This window comes from Plectropomus leopardus, chromosome 4 (genome assembly GCF_026936395.1).
Source record: "Plectropomus leopardus strain MGB_pleo_1.0 chromosome 4, ASM2693639v1, whole genome shotgun sequence".
NCBI lineage: Eukaryota > Metazoa > Chordata > Actinopteri > Perciformes > Serranidae > Plectropomus > Plectropomus leopardus.
The window spans coordinates 20,212,357-20,237,655 of record NC_142179.1 but is presented as its reverse complement, the minus strand read 5'-3'; the positions used below and the strand labels follow the sequence as shown (position 1 = coordinate 20,237,655).

The 25,299-nt window shown below is 42.1% G+C and overlaps 1 protein-coding gene across 1 annotated transcript in view; it reads left to right on the top strand.

The window, feature by feature from the left end:
• Positions 1 to 351: 351 nt before the first annotated feature.
• gas2l1 (growth arrest-specific 2 like 1) overlaps positions 352 to 25,299 on the top strand; it is a 31,402-nt gene continuing 6,454 nt past the window's right edge. Inside the window, exons 1-4 of the mRNA XM_042488056.2 lie at positions 352 to 1,552; positions 14,400 to 14,507; positions 21,018 to 21,114; positions 23,386 to 23,695. Of these exons, the coding sequence (XP_042343990.2) occupies positions 851 to 1,552; positions 14,400 to 14,507; positions 21,018 to 21,114; positions 23,386 to 23,695 (1,217 nt within the window). The 5' untranslated portion in view covers positions 352 to 850. The remainder of the gene's footprint in view (positions 1,553 to 14,399; positions 14,508 to 21,017; positions 21,115 to 23,385; positions 23,696 to 25,299) is intronic.

The window sequence follows — 25,299 nt, the reverse complement described above, 5'->3', positions numbered from 1 at the left end:
AATCAACTTGTCAGATTTTACAGCTCAGGTCATTAAAAAAACATTTTAAAAATGATTATTTATTATAATAATAATAATAATAGTAATTCTTGCAAATTTTGGGCTCATTTCTGCTTTCTTTGCTCATTGCCTTCATCCCATGCTTTTGAAAACAAGCAAATTTGCTCAGGTTGCAAACGGTCAACCCAGCAGTATTTAATGTTAAACACTTGTGTCACAGTTTTAAAGAGTGTTTGCTGACTTGGTGAACATGGGGTTAAGTTTTCTCCTCTTTGGCGAGCGTTGATCCCTCATAATGGGATGTGCCACCGAGTCGCTCTGCTGCTCTAAGCTACAGCAGGTCAACATATTCAGCGCGAGAGGCGGGCCTATGTGCAGCGAAGATGAGCCGTGGACTCAGTGCCGCTCAGTGGTCGTGATTTCATCGATGAGGAGCTGACTGACCGCCTCACACACGCACACACACGCAGACATGATGACACGTGGATATTTGTGGGGGAGAGGATCCACCGGCCGCCGGGTGGATTAACGGGGTCGTCGCATGGGTGTGTGTCGGCGTCCCGGACTGCTCGGCTCTCCTTCTCACTCCGGGACCCGGCGATGCGCTCTTTAAAGGTTTGGCAAAGACATCCGGAAAACGCATCCATGCGCCAGTCCGCATCTCGATATGCCCCTGACAACACAAAGCCTGGTTTCAAGGAGCTGCCGTAAGAAACCACGCATGCAAATCGGCATGGGTGCGTCAACGCGGTTATTTCGCTGTGTTTTGCGGATCTGGAGCGCAGTTGTGCAATGAGACAATCGGGAATTATCAAGTAGACTTTATTGATAGGCGACATAATTCGACAATATGGCTGATCAGAGCAACATCCAGTCCGCCGCCTCCAAGAGTATCCGGCCTTTTAAATCCAGCGAGGAGTACCTGTACGCCATGAAGGAGGATCTGGCTGAATGGCTCAACACCCTGTATGATCTGGATATCACTGCGGACACCTTTATGGACGGGCTGGGGACGGGCTGTGCCCTCTGTCGGCACGCCAACAACGTGAACCGCGCCGCGCAGGACTTCCAGCTGGAGTACCCGGAGGCTGTACAATCCATGAAGGTGCCATCTAAAGATGTTGTCTTTCAGTCACGCAACGTGGTCCCGGGCTCGTTCGTGGCGCGGGATAACGTGTCCAATTTCATCAGCTGGTGCAGGCAGGAGCTGTGGATCAAGGACGTGCTCATGTTTGAGACCAACGACTTGGTGGAGAGATGCAACGAGAAGAATTTTGTTTTGTGCCTCCTCGAGGTGGCACGACGAGGGTCCAAGTTTGGCATGTTGGCCCCCATGTTGATCCAGCTGGAGGAGGAGATCGAGGAGGAGATCCGGGACCAGGAAAGCCTGCGGATCGATGCGGGGGAGCCTGCTGAGCAGAGCCCGCCCAGCAGGTGCTTCAGTCGGAAGGAGAGCAGCCACAGTGTGGAGGATGAGGATGAACCTGATCCAGAGCCCTACATCTGGCCGCAGAAGAGAGTTTTGTGTGACATGCGAAATTTGGATGAGCTGGTGAGTTGAAAAGATAAAAACACAAGCCTCTCTTTGTTAGTTTGGTGAACTCAGGTAATATAAGACATCAGGTAAAATGGGACAAATAAGGTGTACATCTAATAGCAGCCACTCACCAAACATGCATTTGAGCTGTTGCTACAAATGAGCTTTACATGAAACAATCATTTTCATTGGTTTGAGATCACTAGGATGTGCAGAGCAAAGAGTCAAAAATCACTTGTCCCAGGACCTGCAAGGTAAACCATGTGCAATGTTGATTTTCTCATAAGAGCACTGCAGCTGACACAACAAGGGCGTAACAACAAAACTGGTTGTGGGCTGTTGCTTTTTGTCAAATGTTTGACTTATAATCAATATTTTCACAATACACTTTATTTTTTATGGGAAAGGGCTTTGAGTGAGTAGCCTGCATAATGCATTCAGGTAAAATTGGACATTTTTATAAAGTGAAAGCAGCATGTTTTTAGGCGCCATAAAATTACGACTCCACCCTGTCACATTTCAGGCATTTTTATTGTTTTTGTCACTTAAAAATATGTGGTGAGTCCATGTAAGCAACGACATCCAGAATTAGCTATAACTGTTACACACACGCAAATTACTTCACCCTGTCCTGAATGAATCTGACTTGACTCCGTAAGATGTGTCACAACTGCATTATGATTCATGCAAGTCATCATTGGTGGTGATCTCAATTTTCACCGAATTTAATCATCACCACTAATAACCCAAGTGTGAAATACAGTCTCCCACAGGCTTCTCACCCTCAGGCCTTAAGTGAATATCCTCCAGTGTGTTTGGTGTGCTGCTTAACAGTGTGAAGCCGCTGATAAAAAGACCAATATCTCCTACAGGGAAACAGAAAACTGTTAAAAGTGAAGCACGCTCTCTGAAAATATCATGTCAGTGCTATGAAGAAGGCAGGCGCCTCATGGATTCCCCATGGAGTGGGTGTGTGCGCTCATTCATTGGTGTAGATTTGAGGGGGGGATGCAAGGGACATGTCCCCCTCAGTATTTGGAATATGTGCATTTGTCCCCCCAAATAAAAACAGGAATGTAGCAGCAGGCTTTTACTTTAACAAAAATTCAAGACTTTTACACCATAAATTGTTGCAGAAACTGCATACATTTGTGCATAAAAATAAAAACACCAGAGAGAAAGGGGAAGTTTGAAAGCTTTAGGGGAATTTAGTGGTATCTGAATTGCACATTGCAACCAGCTGTGACTTCTCCTGGCCAGAATTCCTTCAGTGTTGATTGTTGAGGTTTTTAGTTTTTTTTACCAGTAGTTCAGTTATCCGTAGAGGTCTTTTTGTCTTTAAAACAAACAGACCAGGTGATTTAAACCAGTAAAAACACTGAAAATGCAGTTTTTTCATTTTACAAATCAGTTTTTCTCTGATGCTGCTTGTTGCAAATGGGCTTCAAATTTTAGTGGCCAATGCGAAAATGAGAATGGCCCTTTATGCAGCCAGTGTTTGGTTTGTCCATTCTGGGCTACTGTAGAAACATGGCAGTGCATAGAGAGCAACATAAACAAGGACCTGCTTCTTATATGGATGTAAACGGCTCTTCTAAGGTAACGAAAACACAAATTCTTATTTTCAGGTGATTATACTCTAAGAAAGAATACTTAATATACTATATTTCATTTCTGTGAATATACCCTCCTAACTCCTAAACACTGGACGTTAAGTGTTCATTTTTTTTGGCAGAGGGCCCCAAACACCTCGTTTCATATGTTGAAATGAAGTCTGTATCTTTGTTTTGACTGCTGTTAAATTCCAGCTCACCTGTAGGGCCAGTGTGTATTTGACACACAAACTCTCGCTCCTTCTGAAAGGTCACAGGTCAATTCTGTGTCATTTCTCCTGCATTCTTGTAGAAAAGTCCGCTCTGCCTCTAATGCGTTGACGATCTTCTTTAGCCTCTTTCATTAAACCTGTCCATCAAGAACGATCAATACAATGTCCTGCAGGCCAGGAAGATTCTTAATCATGTACTGCTGCCGCTCCTTTTTAAACACTGCTAAAAAAAATGCTCTGTTTGGTTGTTTAGTTTTAACACATTTCCTGGAGTTCAAACCGCTGACTCTTGTCATACGTCTAGTTGAACTGGCTGACCTTTGCCGGGGCCCACCTGACCCGAGCACATTAGAGAGGCAAAGGTCTTGTCGGGGGTTGAAGCTAATGAGCAGACACACAGACCAGCATTTGGGTTTGGAGTGGGGGAGAAGTTGATATTTTCATTTTGATGAAAAGAACAGTGTCCGTCTATGGCACAGACGATGTGAGATGGCACAGCAGAGAGAGGGAGGAGGGGAGACAGTCACACTCATGCTGGCCAGGCAGCGGAGCAGAGCGGCTCCAGCGTGACCTCCACAGACAGAAATAGGAGAACATGTGGAGGAGGATGTGCGCTGTTCGCATCCAGACTGTCTGAGTCCGCACACTCTCACTCATATGACCGAGGATTATACGAGCCGGCAGCATTTTTGGGACAAAAAGATCACAGGGGAGCTGCAGAGCGTATGCCTGGCATCCGCACTGACACATCCCTCAGCAGTCAGACGGTTAGAGACAGACATGTTTGACTTGACAGATTTGGGAAGTGGCATTCCCGGTCATCATGTGTCTGGTGAATAAAATCTCTTTCAGCGTCCCTGTCAACCTTAGAAAACTGCTTGCATGCAAGCTGCACAGAACAGCCCACATCAGCAACATGAGGCGCATCAAACGAGAGCCCACAGTGGTACTAACATGAGAGGCCGCAAAATTAAAATAGGACAGTATTATAAAGAGCAGTTGTACCAACACATCCCGCCTAATGGCTTCAGCTGCTTTGTGGTCCATTTCTGTTGTTGTTTTCACTGAGTGCCTCTTAACCCTTTGAAACCTGGGGCGACATCAATTGCTTTCAGACGCCTTATACAAGTATTGAAACCTTTGAACCCTGAGCGAATTTGTGCAGTTTCTTTAAAAGACATGGGGCAAAAGGCAGTGAGCTCATTGGTCAAAAATGATTCACATATTGCAAGAAACTAGTTATTTTAAAAAGCAAGGGAAATAATGGAATTTTTTAGGCACATTTTTCCATGTTATTTATTTGTTTTGTTTTTTTAAACTTTATTTGTGTGTGTGTGTGTGTGTGTGTGTGTGTGTGTGTGATTTTAATATTAATTTTCAGGTAGTTCTCTTGTACTTTTTACCAATTTTCTTGCTAATTTTGAGGTATTTTTCCTTTTGTTGCTCATTGCCTCGTTCCCATCTTTTTGAAAGTAATCAAGCCAGTCTGCTCAGGTTGCAAAGAGTTAACTTCCTGGACTCCCCTGCTTTCTTTTACCAGGAAACAATCAAAATGAAATCCACATTTTTCTGAAAATAGTTCGATCAATATCTGCTCAGTGAGTTACTCGCTCAGTTCTTGCTGCGAGGCGTTAGAGCTCTCTGTCCTCCATAACATTAGTCACAAGTTTATCCTGCAGAATACTTTTCTTTGTATATCTGTTTTACAAGAGATTACTGTCTTTTTTACTGGAAACCTCAGTGCTGCTATCAGACAGGGAGGGAGAGGAAGAAAGTTAAAGGGCTTAGTTGAATTGGTCCACAGCTGTGACACCAGACTGTCTGTCCGCTGTCCTCAGTTGTGCAGGGAGAGACGATTTTCTTGCATCACCCAAGATAGATTTCACAGGATGGTTTAGCTACTGCGCTTTCTCACGTTTCTCTGTAAAAATGTATTTAGCTGCCATTCGTGATTTAATTTTGAATTAATTACATTTCAGTCATACATAAAAAAAATGTGAGCTTTACAGTGTTGACCACTGGGATCATATTTATGTGTTATTCTGTTAAAGGAAGAATTTAGAGTCACATATCAACACCAACTTTGAATTTTGGTTTTGGCATTTGTTTCCTGTGCCGCTTGTAGAGTCTGAATGAGATTTGTACTTTTGGCTGAAGTGTATTGTTTGTGTCCTCGCTGGCTGATCAAGCTAATCTTCTTGTTGAGCCCAACAAGACAATGCAAGTGTAGTGATAATAGGATTACAGGTCTTTATTCTAATGGGTGTATGGTAACAGTCTGCATACACACGGCAGGATTATTTTACACACGAGTCCCTTTAAGGGCATCTGGTTATTCAATAATTATAGTAAAAACGTGTCATCATCATATATTCTAAGTTGTGATTTGTCCTCATTACACTCTGTGTGAGTGCTGGAATGCGACATTTACTCACAGACAGTACTTTAGAGCAAGTTATGTGAGTATTTCCCTTTTATGCAACTTTATACTTCTACTTCACTACATGTGAGAGACAAATATGTACTTTTTGCTGTCCTACATTTGTCTGATGGTTACAGCTTTTTATCCCCTTCCTGCCCAGTGAAACCATGTATTTCTAGATGTGGTGATGCTGAATGTTTGTCATAAACTGCAGGGTTAAATGTTCCATTATGTGTTGAGAAAATTGTCCTACTTCTTCAGATATGTGAACTGTATTTAAAAAAAGCGTCTCGGATCAGCTGGAAAATGCATTGTCATAAAGCTAAAAACAGGACTGAGATGAGGAACTGAAGCCGTGGGAAAAATACTCTCAATAAAGTGTACACTTTAAACTTCTGATTTGTTTAGGTAGGACTTTCTTTAAAAGGCTAAACTATATTTTGCCCCCCTTCACAGCAGCCCATTGCTTAGCTTTGTCAGCTTTCATGCTGTGTCTCCGAACTGTTGGCGTGCTGACAGACATCTACTGGATGTAATACACTGACTATAGATAAGGACCTCATGCAGCCCCACTTTAAAAAAATCCAAACTGTCGCTTTCAGTGTGGTTTTGAAGCAGGACTTTTACTGTTAGTGGCGAATTTTCACACAATTTGTACTTATGGTTAAGTTAAGGACCAGAGTCTTCACCACCGCTCTGCTGATGTAACAGTACAGTGACTCAGGAAACTTGTGACTCTCAGTGCAAACAATCAATGTGTCACATCCACTACCTTGTGGACACAATAGGTAGGAAGCCGCCATCTATCCTCGTTGCTACATGCCCTCATGTAAACACTCGGCAGCCCTGTGCCTCGCATTGATCTGCCTCGACACGTTATTACTCATATCACTGTGGGACGGTTTTCCACTCTTAAGTTGAGGAAGTGTCTCATTTCTTTCATCATAGATTGACTCAGTGATAATTGTTCCCTTTCCCCACTCCTTTTTTTAAGTAGTTTTACCCACAGCAGCTGGTTCACATATCTGTATGTCCACATTAAGTTTATCCTTTGCATTAGGGGATTTTCTTTCATATAGATAGGGGATTATGACCGCAACATCAATTGGATCTATTTTCCTATACGCTTCAAGCAGCTGAATGTAAAAAAAACTTGGTCATGTAACAACAAAAAAATGACCTTTAATATACATTTTCTAGGTCTTTCAATTAGGCCCTGGGCATAGTGCAAGCCATGCAAAGTGACAAGCATGTGATAATTAAAATTGTACTTACTGAACGCTTAATGCACCCTCTGATTGTTCACATGTTTACTGCATGCATGAACATCTATACAGCACTATATTTCAGCGTGTAAATGACAGGATATTGGAGAGTCACAGCCTGTCTTCATTCGCATCTTTCATCCTTCTTCTTGCTCGGTCACATAAACTGGTTCATGTCTCTTCTCACCCCGGGCTTCAACATTCAGCCCTTGTTTAGTTCATATATGAGTCCCATCCCCCACCCATGTCTGCAGAGATGATGAAGCACCACAATATGTCTTGTTGGTGGCATGGAGATGTGAATGGACTGTTGACAGCGAGGTAATCAGAGGCCAATGTCTCCATCAGAGACTCTGGATGGAGACACCAGCAGAGCAAAAGGAGGGAACGGGGTAATAAAGAGTGAATGTGCGTATTATGCCGATGTGGACAGTCTGCTCCATTAACCTTACGGTCTAATTCATGCATTCAGGGAATAAAAAAAGGGGGTGTGTGGACAACACAGAGTGTGCCTAGAGTGACTTCACTGTACACTCTGTTAAACCTGACTGGAGTGGATGTTACTCTGGGAGGGAGAGCTACAGTAGAGAGGGGAGCTGGAGTGAAAGAGAAAAGTAGGTCATCATGCTTTGCATTGGGTCACACTCATACGCGTTGCTGAGAGAGCGTGGCATCCTTCAGTGTTTCTCCCTCCTGTGTCACATGCGCTTGTGTTTTTAGAGGTTTAGCATTTGAAAGGATTTTTGTTACCCTTCAGACTTTGCACACTAATGGCACACACTCCTCCTCCCGTCCTTACAATTTTCCATGCAGCATGTGGAAACAGCTGACACTGCACTTTGCATACTGCCCTCTTTATGTCGTGATTGCATTGCACTTTGTGCTATCCTCTGATCATTTGCATCATTTAATTGCGTGTTTATCTGAACATGATTCTATCTGTGTGAGCAGTCTGGTTATTTTCTGCACCTGCCTGCAGCCTCCTCATGCTGGTACTCAGGTGGAGTCTGTCAGGATGAGAAGCGACATCAATCCCTCTAACCTCAGATGTCATGAGGAGAAGTGCTGAGTGTTCTTGAGCCTCGTCAAAACAAACTGACAAATGACTTAGACGCTGGCCTGATTTTTAGCTTCCTGTGTCGGGTGATTACATTGCTGTCTGACAGAAGCAGATGAATAATAGAGGTATTCAGCAGGCAGCACTTGATGTCCATTAGATTCATATATTCTCCTGGCACCCTGATGAGCAGTTTGTCATGTGGCCAGGAGACAGGCATTGATTTTCAGAGGATGGTTTCCTTGATGCAATATATGAGGCCTGCCCCGGAGCTATGATCACATTTTTCACCCTGATCAAACACACAACACAGGTCAAGGAATATTTTTATATTTAGAAAACAGATAAGAATAGTTTGACTTTTTGTATGATTTGCTCATTAACTTTATTTTTGTGTCCGCATGGTAAATATGCTGGCAGGCAGATTTTTTTTAACCTTTAGACAGAACCTGACCAACTGTTTTCTTTGTTTCCAGCCAAGCGAACCAGCTGCTGACTGTATCCTTATATTTAATGGAAAGATGTAAAAGTGGTATTGATCTTCCCATCTAACTGTCATCCAGGAAGAAAGTAAGCGTATTTCCGAAAATGTTGAATTATTACTATAATGCGTCGGCATTCAACTTGCAGCCGTGGGCCAAAAAAAAAATTTCTAATTTACACTGGGACTTTTTTTTGTACTATAAATAGGAATAAGGTGTCAGAGTGCACAAAAAAGCATCAAAATAGAGCTTGTTGCTTCTGAGCAAATTTTGCCTTATACTGTATACTGACTAATATTCTGGCAGCCCCTTTCCTTGTTGTTGTGGTTTTGTTTTTTATTGTTTTGATTTTCTTTAAAACTTGACCCTCCTTGTAGAAGGAGACAGTCTCCTGTTTTGCCATTATTTGAACTGGAGTTCAAGATATCCATCCCCTGTCTTTATTTCTGTTATTTTCTGTAAATTTCATGGTACTTTATGTCTGTTGTTTGTGTTTGTTTCATTGTGAAAAGTGCCAGAGGAGCATCAAGGGGTCTGTGCTTGCCCTGAATGTCCTCAAATTCTAGAGACCTGATCTGTTTATGACTGCTGCGACTGCATTTGCCTCATTTATTCATTTTATCTGAAAAATATTATCATCAGTTAATGCTTTAAACTATATTTTTTGCAAAAATGCCCTGTGGGCAGAGCAAACACAATATCTCTGCTGTTATGATTCTTTGTTTGTTTTATTAGTCCGCCTGTGGAAGCTAACCGACACACCTGATCCTGAGGCGTTTATCCAACTCTCTCTTTTCCTGTCACATCTGTGCAGGTCTGGTCTGGTGGACCAGCTTGCTAACAGTCTCTAAATACATGCATTTCCATGATCTGTCCAGATTGTCCCCTCAGGCTTCAGGTCCAACATAATAAGCATTAATTCAGTAATGTGTCACCTCCCTGCAGCCCTCAGGTTATTTAAACAGATCATTTGTGCAAAGAGGGTTGGTCCATGTTTATGAGATGTTGCACAGTCGTCCATAGAGGAGTCGTTTGTGCCAGCTGTCAGGACCGAGGTTTAATAGACGCGTAGAGTCTGATATGTAACTGTGTTCGGTGTGCGTTCACAGGCTTCAGGAATGCTTACTGTGGGTGGTGAAGCAATAACCCCCTCAAGTTCCAAAAGCTCTCCCTCCTGCCAAGCAGGCGCCCGCAGTGTTTTCTTGTCTCTAGTTGCTTATCTGATGGTGAGATTGTTTTATCTTGGGAAGTTTCCAGTCATGACAGGAGATCCTCGAGGTAACAAGATAAGCGTAGAGAAGAGTGTTGTCATTTTTTGAATTCACCTTGAAAGTACTGTACAGGCTCTGCAATCTTATAACTCCTTCAGCTTCTTTCACCTTTTGAAAAGACTCTATATTCTGTCACCAACCCTCCAATCTACAGTCGTCTCCCAGGCGGCACAAAAGTCAAATCCTGGAAACACCCTCGCTTGAATTCCTGCAAAGTGAGTTGTAATGTTCACTTTTTATTGTTGGAGGAGTTTGGCAATAATTATCCTTCACACAGCAATCATAAAAGGAGCCAGTTACAGCAGGCTAGCACACCTATGTTTGATGAGTGTACTGGAGCACACTGTGCGGTTGTTTGTTGAGTCACGAGGAGAATATTATTGAAACGGATATGCGGCTTCTTAAAGGACATTTATGAAATGTGGATCCTGGTCTGAAAACACGGAGCACAAAACCACAACCAGAACTGTAGTTTGTTTATTCACATAATAACAACCTTTAAATTCAAATCATACAACAGCAAATTTACTCATTAGAGTAGAACAGTATTGGCTGTCTTGTTCATTCCTTTGTTATGATCCTATTATGTCAAGTTAGTGGATACAGTAAAGTGGCGCCCCCAAGCAGGGGCTAAAGGGGGACTAGGCCCCCTGATACAGTTGATGACCAACATTACTGTGTTTAAGAGGCTGTGGCACGCCTAGTTTTTAAGCTAGCGCAAAGGTAATGGTATCTTGTCACACTAGACTACATATAGTATTTAGTGCTATGAACTATGTTGGCATAGCTCGGGAGAGGAGCTATGCCTGGAGAGGGGGCTAAATAATGCTGCAAAATTAGGCCAAATTTTGGCATAGGAACAATTGGCGTGAGCATTTTAAAAGGTATCCCCAAGTCTCACCTAAACTTGAGAAGGCTTGTTCGCAGTAAATTTTCTCTTAAAGACAAAGGACAAGCAGCCTATTTGAAGAACAATGTTTTCCTTACACACGTATATTCAGACACAAACACACCGAAACATGATTGTTGTGGAACTCAAAATGCACCAGTTTTAGTCTATGCACATCAGATAATTATTAACATTAACTGTAAAATAAGAAACCATAGTGATTTTGTAACTCTCAAATTGACCTAGTTTTCCTATATACAATCACAGCATAAGTAACTTCCTCAAGTTAAGTTCCAGCTTTTGGTTTTGGTGTGCCACCCCAAGATTTTCACCCTTGTTAGTAAAGCATGTTAGTTCACATCTCAAATCAGTAAAGAAAATGGGGAATAAAACCAAAACATCTTCATCCTCCCCTCCCATTTCCTCTCTTCTTCCCCAGGGTTTGCTCCGTCTCTGCCATGAATGGCCCTTCAGATGTTTGCTGGTCAGGAAGGAAAGGAATGAAGAGATTGTTGACTCACACTGAGCAGATATGACGTTATCTGAGCAGAGGGATTGTTAAAGTGATATGTGCTCTATATGTTCTTTACATCAGGCTGCTTGGAGACAAACCTCAGTCCAAAGAGATTGCTGCTGCAGTCTCTTAATAATGAAAATGTTTCTCTCTCTGCTTGAAACATCTCTTGCATTCCTATCTTAAGATAGATATTTTCAGAATAGGGGCGTGCTGTAGATTGTTCGGTCGCTTTTCCTTTCTTTCCCTTCTCAAACATCTGCAGCTCTTGCAGAAGGCGTCTCTCATGTGACCAGCATGCATCCATAATTCATCCGTCAGTTTTTTCGCAGTGTTCCAGCTCCACTTCCGCATGTTTCCTGCGTGACCTTGTCTCCCTCCTCCCCTTCTATCTCATTCTGGTGTGTGTGTTTTGGTTTCAGCGTGTCTGGGTAAACCCAGTGTTGACACAGTGAAGACATGGGAAGTGCACACATTTTGTGTCAAAGGCTCCACAGAGCAAATATTTCAAATGCCAGAGCTGCTATTGATTAGGTTATTATTAAAACCCTTGGTTGGCGTGTGTATCCAGCTCAGTGAGCAAGTCCTTCACCTTCCCTCTGGAGGAAAATGTATGACCTCAGCTGAACAGCTTTGAGGGAGGCTTTGAGAAAGGCTTTACTATAGAGAGAATGAGGGAAAAAATGGGTACAGTTAAAAAGGGAAGGGTAAGGCTATGTGTGTGTCTGTTGCCATAGCAATCTTTCCATTAAGTCACTGGCCGGGGTTTTTCCAAACAGGGCTCGTCCACCTACTGACGGAGTGAAAGATGGAGTGACAGAGCGGAGAAAAAGAGAGGGAGCAAGCAGATGTTAGAAATGTAAGCAAAACAAAGAAAGCTGAGACAAATATAGAGCTGGTCAGCGAGTGCAGGGCTGAGAGTAAAGTCTGATCGACAACAAAGCAAATGAGAGAGAAAAGACAGAAGCAGGTGAGAGGGAGAACAGAGAGGCAGGTGAGGTGCTGAGGCTTAGCGCCGAGTCCTCCCTCTTTAATCAGCGTGGGGAAGAACGAGGGGTGCTGTTTCAAGAAAATAACAGGGGGCCTACTTAATCTTCTGAACGCACGATAATGTAGGTGTTACAAACCAGCCAGCCCACACACACACACACACGCACACACACATACCATAGCCCTTCAGCCCTCTACACAGCATGGAAGCTACTGTAAACAACCAAAGGGTGGGAGCTCACAACCTGACATTTTCCTCCAACACGTCATTTGATCACTTCAAGGAATACATTACCCACAAAATGATTATTTCAGTTACTTACCCTATGTTATTTTGAATTTGTTAAAAAGAAGTTTTTTGTGGGATGTCTCCGCTGTGAACCAAGAATCCAAAGAAGGAGAAAATTCTTGATGAATTGGAGTAAAAAGGAGGCCACAGGAAAATTATAGACTGAATCATAATGTTTGTTTACATTAACCTCCAGGTAGAAAACCCCTACATTACATACATAAAATGAAATGTCTCTGAGCAAACGCTGCCTCAGTTGGTTAGTTTTTAGCCTTCTAATAAAAGCCACATAGAAAGATCAATATCAGTGTAAATGTAAGCTACTTTTAGGAGATTTTCACGACTTAATGTTGCCATCAGTCTTTCCTGATGGGGAACTGAAGCCATTATCTCAAGGCCACCAGGCTCCATTGACAACATCCAGTTACAAACTAGCAAACAGTATAATCGAGGTCTTGTTTGTCAAGTCGTATGCTCAGTACTTGTCGAACAAAGGTATTCCCATTAAAACAAAAATCTTTACATTCAAACAATTTCATATAAACAGACCCGTGCATTAACGAGTGGCGCCTGGGCAAACGCGTGCATTTGAACTCGATGGAAAGCGTACGCAGAGTTCAAACCCATGTACATACCCAGGCATGCTGCTCATATGCAGAAGTGTTTGAAATAGTAACTTTTTAGTGAAAATGCATGTGTTAGGGAAGCACTGAGCATATCACTGGATAAATGAGACTTGGAGTATACTACATGAGTTGGGTGAGAGTTTTTTAACGGATGTACTGATATAGTTTTGCTGTTGTTAAACGTGACCCCCTTTACTCCAATATATTCAGGAATTTTAATCATTTTTAGATACATTTTCACCCTGGAGGCATACAGAAACATTACGTTTAATTTATGAACTCAGTGTACCACAGGGTGAGTAATTGATATGCAAATGACCACCCTGTAGGTGAAGTTTTTCCTTTAAATTCAATGAAATACCCCCCTACTCTTGGTAATGCCTGCTCCTGCACACACAGTCATGGAGCAGTTTTTCCTCCTCTCTTCCTGTGCTTTCCTCTGAACACTTTGCTGCTTTACTTTCTCTCCCTCGTGCTCGACAAGTGCGCATACGCCTTTGTCTGACAGAGACGCCAAGAAAAACATCAAAGTTGTCCAGTCCTGTAAGAGCCCAGGCCTGTGCAACACAGGCAAACCTTGCTCCACCCTGCAGTTGTGTCTCTGCCTAATAAGCACCCCCAACCACAGCAAGGGCACGAGCTCTGACTCTCTCGATTCAAAACCCAGCTGGCAGCAGCGGCCTGCTGACATCATCACCACTAGTCTGGTCTCTGAGCTCTCTCTCCTCAGTTTATCATGTCACAACCTGAAACATTGTCATGTAACAGCCCAGAGAGGCAAAGAGGGAGAGTATTCATTAGCATGTCCACATATGTATTTTTGTGCTTTTGTGACACTGCGGTGAACTGAATTACCAAAATGTTCTGGAGAGAGGAGATGAAGCAGGGCTTTTAATGTGGTGAGAGAGCAGGGTGGGGCACCCTGACACCCAGTAGGTGCTTGGAGAGAAAAGTTGGCAGGAAAATGACGCACAAACAATCTCCACACTCAACACCCTCATACACGCAGGCAGCCAAGACTGCTCCTTTCTCACACCATAAAACAGTTGTGTTGTTGACACATAGCGCTCAGGACCAGCGGCGCTTTGGTCACGGGTCCAGATATATGTGACTAAACATGATGTCATGTGGGGGCGCTGACCTGAAGAACAGGAAGAGAGTGCTGTCAGGTTCCTCTCGGATGTGTGTGTCATGTTGTGGGTGTTAAAGTGCTTTTGTTTTGTTTTCTTCAGGTGCGTGAGATTCTGGGCCGGTGTTCCTGTCCAGCTCAGTTTCCCATGATCAAGGTGTCGGAGGGCAAGTACAAAGTCGGAGACTCCAGTGCATTGATCTTTATAAGGGTAAGTGCTAGCCACTGTTAACATGATTATGTCACTGTGGGCCAAAACGTGTTCACGGTTTATGTTTATAGATTCAGTTTAAAGGAGGACAATGTGTATTGTATTTTTGAGATAATGTTGCATTCATTGTTTTGATCACCTACATGGCTGATTTGAAGTACAAACAAAAAAGGTTAATTGCTTTCATCATCACGATTCCAGTCTTTAAAACATGTTTTTTTTTTTTAATTTAGATTCATGTCTGCAATATTATAATACAAACTGCCTTTAATTAAGCTACTTAACATTACTTGAGGCATTAATAATGAATGAAAGAATAAAGGTTCCTGCAAACTCTCAGATCAGTTGTGCTGAAAAGATAGCTCTGGTTTGTTCCAACCTAGGACTTATTTTTAAAATTTTTGACCATCATTCATATCAGTAATTATAATATTTTACTCAATATGTAAATTTTTGAACTCTGGGAACAAGGCAACGTCACAGTAAAGAAAGACAGCTATTTTTAGGGTTTTTTCGCAAAATTGACTAAAATATTTGTAAGACAGAAATAATGATAATTGGTGTAATTGTTAATCATAATAAACAACCATGACAATTTCCAGATTGACCTCCTGGATTACAGGAATGCTTAACTCCCCAAAATGGTCATTTGTATATTAATTACTAACCCGGCGTTTCTTTGAACTTGTGGGTTTTCTCGCATGCCTCCATAGTGAGCTAAGAATCCAAAAATGGAGAAAATTCTCATAGAGGTCTATGTTTAACAACTGCAAAACTGTATCAAAACATCAGTTTACAAACTCCTACACAACTTGTGCAGCATTATCCAGTCCCAAGCACGCATTTTTGCTAAATCATAAAGGTTTAAAATACAGTCAAACATGTAGCACACTGGCACTGTATATGCAAAAGTGTTTTAAATAGTAAGGTTTAGCAAAATTGCATCATCGGTTATGGAGTAATTCCTCCCAAATTCAACATAGCACTGGGTGAGTAATTGATGTACAAATTATCATTTGGTGAGCAAGATATTCTTTCCACTTTGACAGAAAAAACCCGCCCACTGCTTTCTTGCTCTAAATTTTCCTCTATGCCAGAGAGGCACCTAAGGAAGACCATTTGTGGTCAAAAGGTCATCATGTTCACATTGAATTAAAAACTAAAATTGGGAATTAGATGGTAATGTGCGAGTACTTTTCTGTCTTTTGGCAGATTATCGTTACTCAGCACTTTCCAAAAAATTGATGTCCAGTGTTCTTGCTTTCTTTTTTACCTCCAGTTTAAGTGGTTTATCTCAGTAAACGGTGTCACCACTTGTCTTTTTTGTCCCCTTTGTTGTAGCCACCTTGCCATATCTCCAATAGAACTGACAGCCAATACTTTAAAAAAGTTGACCTGCATTGTAATGAACGTGAGTTAGTCAGTTTTACATTACATGTTCAGCTGTATATATATAGGAGCTTCTTTGGCACAAGTCTCCGAGCCCAGCAGTAATTGCATGGAACCATACGGTGTTGGCATATGGTATCATATGTTGTTTCAAGGGAAGCAGGGTCATATAGCAACAGATAACCGCTCAGCTGCATCAGAGCCCAGAGAAGTGCACCGTGTGTGTAACAGCGTTGTCAGTTCTTTCTCTCATGTGGGTGTTTACTGACTGGCCCACTCCCAGGACTGAACTTTTTTCCAGTGAGACACAATTAGAGCTTTAGGTCATTTCCTTAGTTGGCCCTTATCTTGGCTGTAGCCTGTTTCTGCTGGACTGTTTGTCTCAGTTTCACTCTAAGAGCTGCCACTGAACCCACATCAGGCCTCACAGGACCGGGCAGGAAGGCTGCTGGATACCAGGGATCGATTTGGTCTCACTTACCTAAGATGTACCCGAGCCAGATTAATGGACTTGTTGGATGGCATTACACGCTGTCTGCATTCATTTACATTATGGGTCTGTGGTGTCAGTATTTCTTCAGTTTTAGCTGCACCACTATGTGAAGCAATGGTTGGACTTGCTTTCTGGGAAACTGTTTTTTTTCTGCACTCTTCAAAAGTGTCGTGTTTAGACTACTCCATTCAGTAGGACTAACCTTAAGGGACTGTAGAAAATTATTGTGGTGCAGAGAGCAGAATAACTGTATATAACTTTATTAAAAAGCAAGACCCTCACGAGCATAATTAACATTTTCTTTGTACTTTTTCCTCGACTTGGCAGAAAATACAACCCCATCCACCTAATAATTTAAAATTAAGTACCGACAAGTTTCATCAGAAATAACTGAAATCGGCAGAGCATAAGTAATACTAAAGCTATACTATGCAGAAAATATTGGTTGCTGTTTGTAAACACAACATTTAAAATCACCCCCCTCCTCCCTCATACAGGTTGTATATACACTGCAAACTAGAAACTATTGTAGAAACATAATATTTTTCATAATGGTAAAGCTGATACTTTAGCAGGCTAATGAGGCTAATTGAAAACACCTACAGTACCTGTCCAAAAAACAGGCCAGTTATTCATCACTCTTTAGCCTCTCCTTCAGTGCTCACCAGTAAAAGTGAAAGCCAACCGGCTCACTGTTTTGCCTCCAGATATGTTCTGCTCTGTATCCACAAATCTCATAGCTTTGTCTTGGATGCATGTGCCTACTACATGATCGCTAACTTAAAAAAAAAGTAAAAAAGCGCACTATTTTTGGCTGGGGTCTACATGCCCATAAATGTCCCAACCACAGCAAAATGGGAATTAAAACCCTGGACAGTATATCTAAGAGGGCGTAATCTCTCAAATTTAGAAAATAGCACATATTAATGGAATAATGATTTTCACAATAGTTACCAATGCACACAGTAGAATTTGCAATTTCAAATTTTTTTAGCAAACATAATGAGATGTTAATATTTCAGCCACTCTCTTTTATTTATTCATTTTTTTTTTAAAAAAGGCCAAGCTTATATTTTAGGCCATCCTTATATGACCTGTTTAACTTATTTTACTTACTGTTATTATACAGACAAAAGTGGTTATCTGTATTAAACAGAGAGGGGATTGTTCTAGTCTCCTTTTTTATTTCATGTCAGAAATGCACAATTATGAACAATTACACGCACTAAAGCCATCATTAGTGGCTGTTAAATTAATCCTGTGAAAGAGGGCTGAAGTATGAATTTGGGATGAGGAAAAAAAAGACCTCCCTCTCTTCAGCAAAATTAAAATTAAATAACCTCTCTTCCCTCCCTAATAATTTTCATACACTCCCTAAGATGTTTGCAAGCTCCTGTTTGCCTGTTGGAACAGCCATTTTAATTACAGACATGTTTAAATGGACCTGTTTGCAGTGTGTGTGTGTGTGTGTGTGTGTGTGTGTGTGTGTGTGTGTGTGTGTGTGTGTGTGTGTGTGTGTGTGTGTGTGTGTGTGTGTGTGTGTTTAGGAGCCTTTGACTTGTCAGATTAGCTCTCTTCACACTGCCTCCGCCCTCTCCTGATTGCTCCCTGGGGATGACAGTGATCACGCATATGCCCGAGCAGCTACGAGTGCGGCCAACACACTTCCCTTATTCTTCAGCGGGGAGGAAGCGGGCAGCCGCTTTGAAAGCCAACAAACCCCTATTCAGCCGCCAAAGCTCTGACAAGGATCTGGGGCTGAACGAGGGGATGAAGCAGAGAAAGCAAATGGGCGAGAGAGCCATATGAAGAGAGGGGGGAGTCAATAAGGCGTCTTTGTCCCCAGGGAGGTCGAGATGCCTTCAGTTGTGGGGCACAACAGCTGAAATGAACCATAGGCTTAATTTTTTGAGCTCACCAGCAAGATTTAAGAAGAAATTGGTTCAACACGCCCCCGCAATAATGACAAGAAGTCTCTCTGTTCGCTGTTGCCATAGAAACAGGGTCTCTCTCGGCTGAAGACTGTGATACCCCTTTGGTGGTTGGTAAATTAGGCAGCTAAGCCACAGATCTAAAGTGGAACATGGTCCCAAATTGCCTGTTTAGCCTAAACAGACTCTTCAGCAGTGCTGCAGCACTATGTATAAAATATGAAATGTATAATAAGCTTGTTGGATACAAAAACAAGTGATATAGAATGCAATCAAACAGATTTAATCATACAGCATTTTAAATACCCCTGATAGTTCTCTTTAAAGCAGCAATTATCCCTCTCCAGTTACACAAAGACATTTGCTTATTTGGATCACCGGTAGCTGTTTCCAGCGTGACAGCTACTCCTCCTCCATAACAATAAGAAATTCATTAAAAATAGATATGAAGCCTTATTTAGCCAATGAAGCCAATAACAGCTCTATTATGGTGTATTCTACGTGATGCAAAAACTAATATAAGCGATCACAGAAAGAGTCATAAGTTAAAAAACGTCATTTGATAGTCCTAAGTTTAAATTTCTGAGGTCTTAATCGCGGCAAACATTTCATCTAATTGTATTTTTCCTTCTTTTAATTTATTAGCATTCTGTTTTTGGGTTGTGCGTACGTCAGTACATACATATGGGTACGTACTTCCCATCCTCATTAGCGCAATGTCTCAGTAACACCTTAAAAGAATTTCTTCAAATTTGGTGTCCTCATGGACTCAGTGATAACCTGATCAGATTTTAGTGGTCAAAGGTCACTGTGACCCTGTCTGTCTATTTCTCGTGAACGCAACATCTCAAGAAGGTGAAGGTCACTGTGACCTCGTAAAACATGTTTTGGGCCATAACTGAAAAATTGATACAACATTTGACACTCCATATTTCGATATTTCTATATCTTTAAACCAAGCACTGAGTCTAGTACTGTCTTTTCTCTTAATACCTGAACCTGTTGGCAAAATGTAGATTTATCTAAATTACATTAATAATATCCATATAAAACCTAACACTGCATAGGACCACATACCCTGTATGCTACTTACCTTTATACTGAATTCCAAAGCTAAATAAAAAATAATGATTTGTTCAGTCATCTTGTGGCTCAGGAGGCAGAGTGGGTCATCCACTATTCAGAAAATATCCAAATATCTCCCAATGTCTGTTCCATCAGTGTGTGTGTGTGTGTGCATGACAATGGTTACTGAGTGGCAGGTGGCACCATGTACAGCAGCCTCGACCAACAAAGTGTAATTGTGTGAGTTATTGTGACATGTAGTGTAAAAGCGCTTTGAGTGGTCAGAAGACTAGAAAGACACCATGAAAGTGCAGGTCCATTTACTAGTTACTGTTTTAAATTGTCTTAAATTTGGTAAAAATGATCTGGAAAGGATCTTAAAAAGCATTAAATTTAAGCGTCCAGTGCCTATAGATACCCTGTTTTGTATTATCAAACCTTTATGATGTTTTTATTGTGGAAATGATGCATCAGTGATAATAAAAAAAAATATCACTATAATATAAAACTCGTGCAGCTTTGCTTTTTACTGCTGGCACATGATGGTCACGCAGCATCACACAAACCGTAAACCTGTTACTGACATAAGGCCAGAGCAGAGGAGAGTAAGCAGTTTATAGCATCAGGTCTGATAGAGATAAGCAGATCAGCTGTTTTGACGGATTTCATGTAGTAGGGGAGCGAGGCTGATGAAAAGACTTGTAGTGGATTGGCAGGGATTGTATTAGAAGGAAGGTGGGGTCAGACTTTGGTGCACATGTCTGCGCCCTCTCTCTGACACTCTGAGGGACCCGGAGACGAGGCGCTGGGCCACGTGTGTATTTGGTGCAAATAAACTCTGTGCCAGCACACGCAGATGTACCACTATGGCTTTGCCTTGCCTGCCCTCTGAGACACGGGTACAACCTTTACAACATGTGGCTGGCAGACCCTATTACACAACCCAAGGCGAGGGGACACGTCCACGGGGCTCTCACATCGGGAAAACTGCCTTGATGCAGTGAAGGCAGCTTCTGCCTGGAGGGAGCGAGGCTCTTCGGTCTGGTCTTGCGGATGTGTGTGCTTCAAAGAGCAGAGGAGAGTAGGAAGTGACATATCCACCAACCCCCCTCTGTTTTCTCTATCCAGGCCCCCTCTCCTCTCTGTCCTCTCCACAGTAACCGAAGCCTCTGTGGAGGAGCAGAGAGGACAGCAGGGGTGAGTTGTTATTACCATGCTAATTCACCCTGCTTCCCCCTGAAAACACGGGGAAGCCAGCTGAGAGGCATGAGAGAGAGGGAGAGAGAGGCCCAAAAAAAGTGTCTTTCACAGCACTTTGGCTCTTTCTTATGCTACAGTACTCTGTTTAATTGTGAGTTGGCATGGCAATGAACAGCCCTCATAATGGCAGCAGCTGGGGGTGATGTGGGAGAAGGGGGAGGGAGAGGCAGGGGTGCATCTAGATGTTACATAACACTGAGGACCAGCCAGCCTTCAGCAAGCTGCCCCACTTGTGGAATTTGCATATCTATTGACTTGTGCAGTGTGTGTGGTGGTGCAGTATATCAAAAGGTTGAGCCATTTTATTTGTGCACGAATGTGTGTGTTACTCTCCGTTTATCTATTGAAACCTTTTCTTTTTTCTCCCCTCAGGTTCTTCGTACTCATGTGATGGTGCGTGTTGGAGGGGGCTGGGACACATTAGAGCACTATTTGGACAAGCATGACCCGTGTCGCTGTGCTGCTTTTGGTGAGGTCACTTCCCGTTCCCCGTCAGCCCCTTACAAAACAATTTCATTGCTTTGTCTCAGTGTTGCATAATTCATAATGCATTAAAGACCATAAACAAATGAGTCACATCTGATGCACTATGTTAAGACTCGGAGCAGACACTGGGAAGGTCAGCAATGTTGAGAAATTGTGTTTGTGCCAGACATGGATGGCCACTGGGTTCAGGGCCTGAACCCCCCCCCCCGACCTTCACCTGCAATATGTTTCTCAAATTAACAGGTATTGACCAGGAAGAGACTCAAAATGACCACAGAAAGATGCAAAGGAACTACAAAGAGACACAAAACAACCAAAAAAGACAACAAAATGATCAATAAGACTGAAATTTACTTCAAAAGACACAACTTGACTTTTAAAGAGACATAAAATGCCAACAAAGAGACACAAAATCATCACAAACAGATATGAAATGCCAAAAAAGACACAAATGTACCTCAAAAAGACACACCGTAATTGCAAAATAAAACAAAACCAATACATGTGTAACAGACACAAACTTACAACCAAGACATAAAAATCCACAAAAGATGCAAACAGAAGAGACAAAAAACAACAAAAAGGCTAAACCTGCACAAAGTTTGTGTTTCTTGCTTCTGTGTAGGAGAGTTTGTGAGGCCTTTTGCATGTCTTTGCCCCAGGGCCCATTGTCTCAAAATCCGCCCATGGTCCAAGTAGACACCAAAACAAAACAAAAAATGAATACAATTTATAATTCTGTCATTTCACACATTGTGATGGTTTCTATCTGTTTATTTGACACAGTTATATCACCCAGTAAAAATCAGTCTCTTTCTCACTGAAACCAGAACAAAATGACTTCCAGCCAGCAAATGTAGGTCTGAAAAATGATGTTTGTAATGGAAAATGTGAAGTCACTCTGACTCCGTAATTCCTCTACTACTACCTGATCCCACAATACATCTGTGTAGCAACTCATTTCAACACAGACACTTTTTATTGCTTACAATCCCTAATCATTAAATGTTTACATTGGCTTTGATTAGGAGCACAGAGCTCAGTCATACGTACACTGTGCTGAGTGAGAGCCTCCCTTCTTATCAGCGGGTCCAAACTGCTGCTGAAGTGATGATGTCAAGGGCCGAGCGTCTGGCCTGGACAGCTGACACTAGCTGAAATCATAATTGGTGCTAGATTTCTAACCACAAAAGGGCCGTATTGAAGGTCACAGAGTATTAAGTGATCACAGAAATATGCTTTTGTGATCTTCCCCCTAAATAGTGGGATCATCAGCATCTCTCTGGTCAGGTCTGTCTATCCCTGGCTCAGGGAAGCATACAACGTGTTATCTACTGCCGCTATCTAAGAGTTTGATGACACTGATGAAGTTAGCCACGATATACTGTACTTCTGGACCTCTGAGGTCAACTTCATACTAGGCCAGGGTTGTATCTAATTTTACCTTCGCACCTTCCTAAAATTTCACCGGGATACACAGAATATGACAGTGTAACTGTGCAGCACATACCCCCTTCAGACGGCGAACCCACTACTTACTTTCAGCTTTTCAGACTAATAAATACACGATATAAACCCACAAAAATTTTAAGAAAAGTAATATTCTCAAACAAATAATCCCAATTAAGAGAAATACAACTTAAAATTCAATAACATACTTAAATATGAAGTAATTGTGAAGCTAATTAAAAATATAATTTAAATTGAAATAAAAGGATTAAAATAAGTACAGCCCAATGCGTTAGATTGCATTGTTTTCAAGTGGGACATGAGAGGCTGCCAGTGTTTGGGAACTTTTTCTGCTGAGTCATGGACAGATGATTTTATCTTTTCCAATTTCAGAAATAACATTAAATCCCACAGCCAGTTTTAGGGGGGACGGACAATATTTTCCGTAAGAGAAGAATTTGACAACAAACAAAAAAAAAGAGAGAGTGTGAGAAAGTTTGTGTGAGTTTGCTCTTCTTTTACTCTTTGTTTGCTTCCGGGAGTTTTCCCGCATGAAAATTCTGGCCAATTACAGAGCAGTTTCCTCGCACATCACAAATTGTGGTCCACTTGTAAATGCTGCCGTGTGAACACAAATTAATTTTGAGGCAATGTGCAAAATCGTAAGAAATTGGTCCTTATTCAGACCAGAGCAAACAAGCTTTAGGTGTGGAAGTGCCCTAATAGATCTTTTCCTTAGTTTATTTTACAGGCTGGCTGGTTAGATGTCTGTCTTAAACACTTGTTTATCAATCTGTCTCCACAGCCCACCGCTACCACCAGGCTAAAGCCAGTGGCCAAGGTCAGGGCGCCCACAGTAAGTCCTCCAGTGCCCACTCCTCCCGCTCCACCAGCCCAGGTCCACACTGGCGAAATGATGGAATCGCACCTTACAAACCTCCTGACAGGCGCTCCTTGGAGCCCCCATCTGCTCCCTGTGCCTCCTCCTCCTCCACTCGGCCTGGCCGCTCTCAGAACCCTTCTGCCCCCACCGATCTGGACTCCGGTGCAGCACGCACTCTACTCCCACGGCCGCCACGAGACCGCTCAGAACCCCGCCACTTTAATCCTCTCAGGTGAGCGTGTGCGTCTACACAAATGTGCGGATAAGTTTGTTACCATGATAAGAAATTAATCTCTCGCAAGTAGCCTTGCAGGTCACGCTCAGTATTTGCTGGCTGCTCTTTTGTGCAAACACTGATGACCAAGCAGACAGAAAAGCACACACAAAGAACTCAAAATATAAACAACAAATACAAATGCCAGGAAGCCAGAGATTAGACCAGGCCAGATTTATCTAATCTCCGGTGACATTGACCAGATAAACCTGTCTTAGACAGCCACCCCACAGCACTTCCTAGTGGCTACAAGGTGGACACCACACATTTACTCAGTTGCTCTTTCTCCCGCTCTTATCTCATCTACTGTCATTCAGTGAAAGAACAATTTTCTGCATTTTCTATCATATGAGTCAGCACTGGATGTTCATTTTAAAAGTGGCCAAAGTTTGGAATTACAAGGTAAACAGATGTAAAAGTAACCCCTGTGGGTAGAAACACAAGGCTTCAGACGGCTCTAAATACTCTGTTTATGTTTTTTCCTACTTTTAATACAAACTGCCGTCAGACTATGTCAGATTGCTTTACATGGATATCCGCTCCAGGCACGCTACTGCAGGTGTTTACATCACGTAGGCTAGACTGCTACATGTAGCTACTTGATACCATCAGTCTAACCAGTAATCTAGTTAACCAGTGTTGCTAATTTCTCTACAATTTTGGATCATATTCCTGCTGGATCATGTCCAGTTCTGAAGATTTTAGATTATAAACTCGTATTGGTGATTGCTCCAGGTCTTTTTCACAACTTAAAGGATTTAGAGTAAAATCCTGTTTTTCTTTACTTCCCATGTTTTCATCCATCTCTGTCTCTTCCTCCTGTATGTTGTAGTAAGTAACAAAAATGCTTAGGGGAAATGAAGTAAAATACACATTATATTTAGGAAATGTAGTGAAAGTTGACAGAAATATACAAACTCAAGTAAAAAAAAGTACTGTAACAAAGTGTTTTAGGAAGGGTGCTTGAAGAGACAGGTGATAAAACTGAGTGTATCAGACTCACAGTGAATACAGATCTTCCAGCACAGACAGTATGAGGAAAATAAAGTGTTTTTGAACATTAAAGCATGTTAACATGTTCAAGTAGAAATCCAAAATACAAGCATGAACCTGAAAACGAGCATTTTAGGTCTCCTTTAATTAGAGCATCGAGTGGCTAAAGATGGCTGTGATTCTTTGCCAGCTGTTGCCTTTCTTGTCTTTCCATGGCAGACAGATGGCCTGAATTAGAATGAAGCCTGTGACAAATGAAAGCACACATCATTTTCCTCTGATATGCTTCTGAAATGGCACATTAGTTGTAGAATAGTGGCCATGCTAATGGCATCGGAGGTGGTGGCATGTTAAGAAAATGATAAGTGGCTCTTTATATGGGATATAAAGACAAAACAATCTGCTTATGTTCATCAGGAAGCCGGTGAAAGGTCGAGTTGGACCCATACCTTTCCTATAGGTCACAGTGTGGAGGTGCCATTGTTAATCATAACTCGGAGCTGAATGGTGGTTTACTTTGGCTTCTTGCCAATGAGTGGCTCATTTCTGTATCGAGCGATGGCTCAGGC